At 55.1% G+C, this 9,205-nt stretch overlaps 1 protein-coding gene across 3 annotated transcripts in view; it reads right to left on the bottom strand.

The window, feature by feature from the left end:
• ASB2 (ankyrin repeat and SOCS box containing 2) overlaps positions 1-8,951 on the bottom strand; it is a 28,678-nt gene extending 19,727 nt beyond the window's left edge. The window contains exons 1-2 of one of the 3 annotated variants that reach the window (XM_011379615.2): positions 8,746-8,951; positions 1,077-1,175 (exon numbers count right to left, since the gene is read on the bottom strand). In XM_011379615.2, the coding sequence (XP_011377917.2) occupies positions 1,077-1,175; positions 8,746-8,951 (305 nt within the window). Of the gene's footprint in view, positions 1-1,076; positions 1,176-2,448; positions 2,537-8,745 lie in introns of those variants that run through there. The other 2 variants (XM_011379616.2, XM_023522959.1) reach the window with 2 other exon arrangements.
• Positions 8,952-9,205: the final 254 nt, after the last annotated feature.

Raw genomic sequence — 9,205 nt, 5'->3', positions numbered from 1 at the left:
CTCAGGACCCGCTGCCCAGCTTGGGTCTCATCCAGCTGTGGTGCAAGGACTCCGGAGTGCTCAGGCACACCCACTGATGGCTTCTCTGTGAGCTCAGCCAAAGTCCCCGCCCTGGGTGTGGGGGTGGCCGCTGGGGTGTCAGGCCATCGGAGACTAAAGAGCTGGACAGGACCCTGGAGGCCACTCTGTCCTCTCCAACCTCTCTCACAGAGAAGGGAGACTCAGGGAGACACAGCGACTCATGAGCAGTCACACGGGAAGCGGCAGCAGCGCCGAGACCAGAATCTGGGTCTTCCCTCTCCACACAGTCAAAATCCCGCCCGCGGCACCAAGGAAGTGAGGGCGGCAGAGTTTGAAAAGGGTCAGGAAGGAGAGACAAAACGTCAGCCAGCTGCCTCCTCTCCTCGCTGTAACATAAATGAATGAGAAAAGGGGGGTTCCAGCGATGGAGCCCCTCTTTTGCTCCTAGCTGCTTCTGGGGTTAATATGGGAAGCAGAGAGGCAAACGGTACAGAGCTATTTCTCAAGGACACACCTAACCTAGCACCCTGGTACCAGGCAAACAGAGCCCTCCTGTAGCTCGAATTATTTCTGGATTTTAGCACCTGACACTTAGATAAAGGCAACAAAACAAAGCAAGTGTGGCCATGGCAGGGGGCCGGGGGAACCTGAGACAAACAGAGGGGATGGCTGACTCATCATTCAGCGCTGAGCTCCTCTCGGCCTCTGCCATCCTAGGGCTGTCTCCTCAGTCTCTCGTGCTGAGTCTCCAGATTGGGAACCCCACGGGGCCACTCCAGCACACAAAGCCCATTCTGGGGTCATCGAGGGGTTAATCAAAATTGCAGCCCGGCTGGTAGTTGCTTGAAGACAGTCTGTGACCACCAAGCCCAGCTCAGCAGGAGCGGCTAGGTCCCAGGAGACACACCTGGAAGAGGTGTGCCTGGGAGGTCCCTCCAGACTGCCCCTCTCCCCTGGGGCTGTGGGCCCGCATCCCACCCCCACCCACACCCACACCCCCACCGGTTGGGAGCCTGAGCTTGGATGGTCTCTGGGTCGGGCGGGGGGTCACTTACGCAGGCTGGGAGGTCTTGTTTCGGTTGTATTTCTGCATGACCCCTTGGAACAGACCCATGGGAGCCGAGGCCGCCGGGTTCTCTGGAGGCGCTCTGGATCTGGAGGGTGCAGGGCAGGAATGAAAGAGGGAAAAATACTCTGCATATGAGAAGCGGGTCATGGCCAGAGGCAGGAACGAGGATGGAGGGAGAGCAAGGGGGAGAGACTGACAGACGGACGCAGGGCACTGAACCAAAGCAGATGGCCGGGTCCTCTCTGTGTGCTGGACACAGCTGCTGTGCCTCGGATTATTTTTGGCCCTCGGAGGAAGCCCTGGGAGATTTAAATGACCATATAAGACAACAGTGAGGTTAACCTCACCCTCGCTCCTGCGGTCCCCCCTCCCCAGCCAACCACGCAGGAGGCAGATATGAAGCAAGGTGACATTCTTCGCCCAGGAGGATGTGAGGAGTGTCAGCGGCAGGTCCTCGGATGAAAGGAGCTCAGCCTCAGGGCTGGCCAGGCCGGACCCTAACAGGGATGGACAAGAGCTTCGTAGGGGTGGGGGACAGGGGAGCAAAGCGAGAAAGCCAAGCAGGGTCTGTGCCCCCACCTCCACCTTGCTGGCTCTTCATTAGTGGGGCGTGTGTCCCAGGGTCAGCAGTAAAGAGTACAAAGGTTACAGCCAAAAGATGCTCAGAAAGGTCATCCAGGCCAGGCCCGGAGTCAGACCTCTGGGGTCCAGCTCTATGCTCTGGCACTTCCTGGCTGTGTGACCCTGGACAGGTTGAAACTCTCTGGGGTTTCGTCCCTGGAACACCCCAATCTCAGAGGGCTGATGAGGCCGGAGAGAGTGAAGGATGTAAAGTGCCTAACCAAGGGCCAGGCACAGGGGTTCTGGACACGTGTCCACCATTAATTCCATCATTATTCTGCCTCTCTGAGCCTCAGTTTCCCCACCTCATTAGGGTCTTTTGACGATGGCAGGGGTGACAGGAGGTGTGGCGGCCACTCCGTGAATTGAGAATGGGACGTGTGGCCCACACCAGCCCTGCTTCCAACAGGTCAGGCCCTGGTGCCCTGGGCACCCCAGCGGCCCAGCTGGTCTCCTGCCGTCCTCGGGGGTGGCACCTTGTGGGACTGGGGAGGACATTACTGCTGGTGGCCAGCACCCCGTGGGGCACAGAGGTGCTGGAATGGTGACCCTGAGAAGGACCACATTCTCCAGGACAGGCCAGAAGCAGCAGGCTTTGTGGGTACTCTCAGGGGGGCCAGGGCATGGGGGAGGGGGTGAGGGGCAGAGAGAGGAGGAAGGACACCCGACTCCGCAGCGTCAGCCCATCTCGGGGGGCTCCGGGCCGGCCCCCTTCATCACCCTCATCACCCTCCTACCTTCCTTCGCTTCCTTCAACTTGTCACTACCTGCTTTCTCCTGGGCACCCACTGGTCGAGCCCCTTGGGTGGGTCATTCATTAGTCCTCATTTGTTAACCCTAGAGGTGGGCACCAGCGTCACTGCAGACACGGCTGGCGAGCGGAGCAGCCACCGGCACGGTGCTCCGTCCTCCAGGGGCCTGGTCTTCCCCGCCTCTTCGTCCTCCCTCCGGCTCCAGGGCCTCCTCACTGCCCGGCCCTGTGGCTTCATTAGTCCTGCCCCTCTTTGTGCCTCCGTTTCCCCCTTTGCACGATGAGGAGGGAGGATCAGACCAGGGGGTTCTTCGCTGCTGTTTAGACGCGGGGCCTTTGCTGACATGAACTCGCTGTGGAAGCTCAGTGTGTCAAGCAGAGCTAAGAGACCACATCCTGGGAAGGAAGTGCACAGCCCGGTCCCACCAGGGCTCCTGTCCCCTGGCCCCGAAAGCCCCCGGGTTCAGTATTAGTATCTGTGCTTGCTCTTGGCCCTGGGAAGGAGAGAGCGCTAGACAGGCTGCTCTCCCCAGCTGATCCCGGGGTCTCGGCCACCCTCAAAACTGGCCCCTGTGTGGCCTCCCATTTTTTAAATAGCACCTGAATTTTATGGCAGGTTACTAAGCTCCAAAGCCCATGACCGTGTTCTGTTAACTGCAAAGATGTGTAGAAGACAAGCAGTGGGTTCGCCGTTCTCGCGTGTGGCTCTACTGTTGGAAGCATGCATACAGCAATAAAGTAAGAACAGACAACGCGTGACGATCCGACACGTTCGGGTCAGAAAAAACAAACCCAAACCTCTTCCCTCACAAGGTTAGTGTTTTTAGCAAGGTAGTAAGTAAGCACTGGTGGAAATCCACACACCACCCCAAAACCAGGCCCTCTCTCTGATGGCATAATAATCATAACAGCAACAATGAGACAGCGAGGCTGGGGAGGGTGGCAGCAAGATGCTGATGTGACATCCCCTGTGATTGTGCCTCACGTCCCCCCTCCCCACCGTCAGGATGGGGGCAGGGGTGCACTGCTCCCACTTTGCAGAGGAGGAAACAGACGAACTGAGTTTTATTCAACAAGAGTGTCCCAGCTCCTGCTCGGCCCGTGCCCTGGGCTAGGGCCTGGGGATGCAGAGTGATGGGGCGCTTCTTTCTGTTGATTCTCGAGATGTCTGGGGGCCAGCAAGGACACGTGAGACCCGCAGAACTGAGAGGAAGGGGCTGGAAGGAGGGCAGGAAGACTCGTTGGTGGTTAACTTGGTGTCACGGGGAGGCAGGGTGAGTGCTCAGAGCTGCTGAGCTGTGAGTCTCAAGCCAGAGGGGGAGCCAGGCCCCTGACTCGGTTCCGTGCTGCAGGCCCTACTTCCCCGCAGGCCCAGAACAGGGGACTTCCCGTGAAGAAAAACCACCTGGGCTGAGTCATCGGCGGCAGCGAGAAGAACCTGGCGGGATGTGGGCACAGGTCATGCCCTGGAAGAGGCCCAGGTTGGGCCCCATCCTTCATGTGGGCGGGCAGGTCAGGGGTCAAAAGCGCAGCACTGTCACCCGGCTCCCATGACCCTGTCCTGGCTTTAGACACTGGTCAGCGAGAGTGGAGAGTGAGGCTGGGATGACAATGACCGCTAACTTCTCAGTGAGCCCTGTCTGAGTTAATAAGAGGCTTGGGCCAGCCCCAGGGAGGGGGTTCAATTGGGCAGGACCCAGCTGAAGGCGGGTGGCACACAGGCATCTTAATGGGTGGGGGTGGGGACGCTAACGAATGTAATGCCCACCGCCGGGCTGGGATCCTGTCTTCGTTCTCTCTTCTGGTCCTTACACCAACCCTATGTCAAACACAGGCGTCGTGAGTGCAGTGCCTGGCACGCAGTTGGCACCTGATACATTCAAATGTATGAAACAAACAAAGAAAAGCCTCTGAAGGAAAATGTTACACGCGGCAACCTCGGAGCTGTATGGCTGCATGCCAAGACTCGAGACCCCTGGGGAACCAGCCACCTGCCCTCAGGGGCAGAGAGAGGGACAGCTCAGGTGGCATAGCCACCTCTGCCCCCATTCCTGCAGCTCTCTGGGGAGTTCGTTTCTCCCTCACCCACTGGCCAATCCATCCTTTCTGAGCTGGCCCAAGAGGAATCGTCCATAGAGGAGGATGGGAATTCCAACTGCAGCAACTTCTGCCTTCCCGTAGCCAAGTTTCTGCTGAGTGCTTGCTATGTGCCAGGCCTTGTGAAAGGCGCATGGCACAGAGCATCTCATTTCATCCTCTAGTTCACTTTGTGAAGGAGATGTAATTGGCTCCCTTTTGCAGTTGAGGAAACAGGCTCAAAGTGGCTTGCTTCCTCTAGCCTGCTTGGCGAACTCCTAGTCATCCTGCAAAGCCCACCTCCTTGCCTAAAGTGCACAGACCCTTCTGTGTCCCTCTGAAACCGAGGCAAGCCCCTTTGCTGCACCCTTCTTGTTGAGTCATTATGTACCTCTGTGCCTTTACCATCACTAGACTGCAGACTTGGGGAGGGCAGGGACCAGGCCTGATTCAGATCCAGGTGCCACGAGGGCACCTGGCACATTGGAAACACACAGCAAGTGTGGGTGGCCCGACTCGAGTTGTTTATAACTGTGTACATATCAGCCCAAGCAAGTTCCTGCTTTACGCTTTCCCCTTTGTCTTCTTAGAAACGTAACCTTAAATAAAATGCAGAAGTTCAAAGGCTGTGAAGAGCCAGCTTCCTGGACCCGCGCTGGCTGGTGTATCACAGTCACCTCGGTCTCCCTGTTTCATGAGTGCACGAACCCTACTTCTCCATGGGACGAGAAGTAGGGTCTGCCTTTCGGGGAGCCCTCAGTGGGCCAAGGCATGGCGGACGGTCCTCACGCACGTTCAGACTTCATTTCTTACATTGCGGTGGGAGAGAAGCCGATTGGAAAATGGCTCTAAAAGGGAGCGTTACATTTTCTCTGGGCTGCTGAGCTGGCTGTCAGTTTTCGAATCCAAAAGACTCGGCTGACCTTTATGTCCGCGGTTGCCATTTTGGTCCCAAGATAATGACAACAATTTACATGCCTCAAGAATTTTATTGCTGTCAAAGTGTATTTATTTGCCCCAAAACATTCACTGGGCACCTACAATGATCCAGGCTCTTTGCCAGGCACCGAGGATATAAAAGTGAACGATATCTGTTCCTTGTCCCCAAGAAAGTCACACAGGATAGTTGGGGACACTCTCAGGACACCAGATAATGCCTTCCGAGGTGACACATGGAATGGCAGTCATGAGGTGTGGCTGGGGTACTCAGGCCAGAGGCAGGGGGTCAGTCAGGCGGCAGGATGTGGGGAAGCGCTGACACCCACCCTATCAGACTTGCTCTCGTCAGCACGCTGCAAGGTGGGCTTGGCAAGTTGGTTATTGCCATTTTAGGGATGAGGCTGTTGGGGCTCAGAAAGGTTAAATAATTTGCCTAAGGTCACACAGCCAGAGGAAGGATTCGAACCTCCAAACCCATTTCTCCTTCCACTCCACTCTGCTGCCTCTTGATTCATTCATGCTTTATCCACCCATCACTCGCTCACAGACAGGGCTTGCCAAGGGCCGGGCACCGTGTGCCGGGCACAGGGCTCCACAGGACGGAGGTGAAGCCCCTGCCCTCAGGAGTTCACAGGTGTATGGCGGAAGCAGAAATTATAAATCGTAGTTAGGGTCTTGAAGGAAACAGCCAAGAGAAGGTGTAAGAAGGGGCCACCTACTTGACCTGGGAGGATGGTCAGACAGGATTTGCCGAGGAGGTGACATTTGATCTGAGACCTGAAGGATGAGGAGGAGCCAGCCATGTGGAGTCCCTGGGGACATGTGAGATGTCTTCTTCCTATACCCGATCTGGGTCTACTTGGATGGCAACTGATTTTCAGGGTTAAAAGTGAACAAGGACTCCATCGTGTCCTGACTTACTGTGATGCTGTGCTGGGCGTGTGAGCACAGGCCCGCATGTCTCCTGTCTTTGGGGCCCCTGAATCTCCATGGATGGAGGCAGATGTAATGAGCCCCATACCCCATTCCGAGGTGGAGGTGAGAGAGGACACAGAAAGAGGCCTTTGCAGAATCAGCAGAGCTGGTTAAGGGTCCGGCCTTCAGAGCAGGACAGGCTTTGGGTCAGTTCCTGGCCCTTCTGTGTGCTTGTTTTGCCACGTGTAAAATGGGCACAGAAATATCTGGCTTGTGTGGCTTTGTAAGGACCCAGTGGGAGGCTGTGTGCCAGGCACAAGGGAGGCACAATATATGTAGGGGAAGGGGAAGAGAATGACATTAGAAGCACATTAATGGCATTTCCTTCCCCTGCACGGCCTGAGCCCAGCCTCCTTTCAGAGACAAAAGGCAGAACTAAACCTGAAAGCTTTTGGGTCCCATCAAGAGTGAGAAGATGCAGGCTGACTCCTCCTCGCCACGTACTTGTGCTCTTAGGTGAGGTCCGCGTGACCTTGAGTAAGTCATTTCACTTCTCCTTGAGAGCTTTCGTCTCAGGGGGCTGGATAAATGTTCACGCCCGCCCACGGTGGGTCCGTTTCCTTACACACTAGGGGAGGGAGGAGGTCGGGGCTGGACTTCAGGGGCCTGCTCAGTTCTAATGTTTTTAAGTGTCCTCAGGACTCCCGCACAGGGGAGAAGGCTGCACATGCCCCATGGATGTCCCGGCTGGTGCCGAAGGGCCAATGGGAGGCAGGATGCTCTTCTATCTGATCCTCTCCTCAGGAAGAGGAACCTGTGGCCTGATGCAGGCCAAACAGGCCAGAACAGGAACCAGGGCCTCCTGGAGCACAGGTCACCATGAGTCCTTGGCTCTGGGCTTCTGTTTTTCAGATTGGGTCTCAGAATAAGATGTCCTCAGGGCCAGCTCAGTGACCTGGAGTCTTCGTACTCCTCCCAGCTGCCCAGTGCTACCTGCCTTTTCCTTTAGAAGGGACTCCTTGGTGACACACATCCTGGGCCTTTGCCCAGAGGTGCTTCAGCCTCAGCAAGGGTCAAAGTCACTTGATTTCATCAGGGGACAGGCTGAGACACACCATCACTTGCCTTCATCCCTGTCAGCTGGGGCTGGACTTCGGAAAATTCTGTTTGTTATAGCTGCTGTTGTTGCTATTATTATTAGAAAAGAAACCTTCGGTTCAGAAAGGTGAAGTGACTTGCCCAAGGTCACACAGAAAGTCAGCTGGCTGCTGGAGACAATGAGGCTTGAGGCCTATGACCCAAGATAACACTGACACGATCGTTACGGCAATCTCCACCCCCTGCCACCTCACTCCAAATACACACTCGATGGCACTCGGTGATAAGCTAAAGCGTTTTTTAAATGTGGGTATTTCTTTTCTAAAGCCATTTTAAGACTCAATGCTTCATTACGTTTCTGGCTCCCATTTCCTACAAAGAAGCTGTCCTCTAGATCTGTACGGTCCTGCAAGGTGTCACTGGCCACATCCGGCTAGCGGGCCCTTATGATCTGGCCAGCCTGAACTGAGATGTCCCGTGAGTGCAAAATACACACCGGATTCCGAAGACGTGATGTGAAAAAAAGAATGTAAACGTCTCTTTCGTAATTTTTATGTTGATGACGTGTGGAAATGATACTGTTTTAGACATAAATCGATCTCACCTGTTTCTCTTTACTTTTTAACGTGGCTATTAGGACATTCAATATGGCATATATGGAATTGCAATTGTGGTTGATATCACATTTCTATTGGTGTGACATGGTGCTGCTCTAGACAGTCTGGCTGCTGAGAGGACGAGGCCATGCTGGGACGGGGAAGCCGGAACAAGGAAGCACATGGCCCTGTGGGCAGATGTCATTGGCATCTCAGACGCGTTTTCCTGGGGAGGCTGCATAGACAGGGCTGGAGGCTCTGACCAGGCTCAGAACGTGTTTCACTGCATTCAAACAGAAAGCCAGAGGTGCAAGGCCAAGCCATGGGCTTTGGAACCAGAGTTCCGATTTCTGCAACACCATCTACCCTCTGTGTGACCTTGAACTAGTTATTCAGCTCTGAGCTTCAGTTTCCTCATCTGCAAAATGGGAATACAGCACAGAGCTTCCTCAAAGGTCCTTAAGAGGATTAAGTGAGGCAAAGACCTTACAGTACCTACCGCAGTACTTGGCACCATCGGAGCTCAATGCGTTTAGACAACAAATGTAAGTCATTAGGGTGTTAGAGTGCATCCTAGAGACCAGGATGATTTGGTTTTGGATTAATAGTGTTTGGGATCTGCACCTTATGGATGCCCCAGGTGGCCTCTCCTCACTCACCTGGTCCATGGGTAGAAATGGGCAGGTTGGCGGTTGGTGCATGTGGACACGGTGGCCTCAGCAGTGGTTGGCCCCCGCGTCTTGTCAGCCAGGCTCTGCTCAATGGCCATCTGGACCAGCTCATCCTCGCTCATGCTGCTGTACAGGCTGTACTCCTCGTGGCCAATGGCACGCTGTCCGCCCCGAGCGCTGATGTCTGTGGCCATCCTTTTCCACCGCTCGCCCTGGCCTCCAGAAGAGACACTCAGTGGGGAGGATGAAATAGCAAATCAGAAAACCCTGTGAGGAGACAAAAACCACCCGGGTCACTAACAGTTTTGCAAAATAGCTATGTTCACCCACATGGGAGGCTGTGCCTTTTTCTGGCGATCGCTCAATCAGTTTTTATCCATTCATTTTGTCATATGATCCACCCACTCATTCATCTACACATCCATCCTTCCACTCACCTATACAGCCA

Source organism: Pteropus vampyrus, unplaced genomic scaffold (assembly GCF_000151845.1).
Source record: "Pteropus vampyrus isolate Shadow unplaced genomic scaffold, Pvam_2.0 Scaffold367, whole genome shotgun sequence".
Lineage (NCBI taxonomy): Eukaryota > Metazoa > Chordata > Mammalia > Chiroptera > Pteropodidae > Pteropus > Pteropus vampyrus.
The sequence above is the reverse complement of the archived record's forward strand: the minus strand, read 5'-3'. Positions and strand labels throughout refer to the sequence as shown.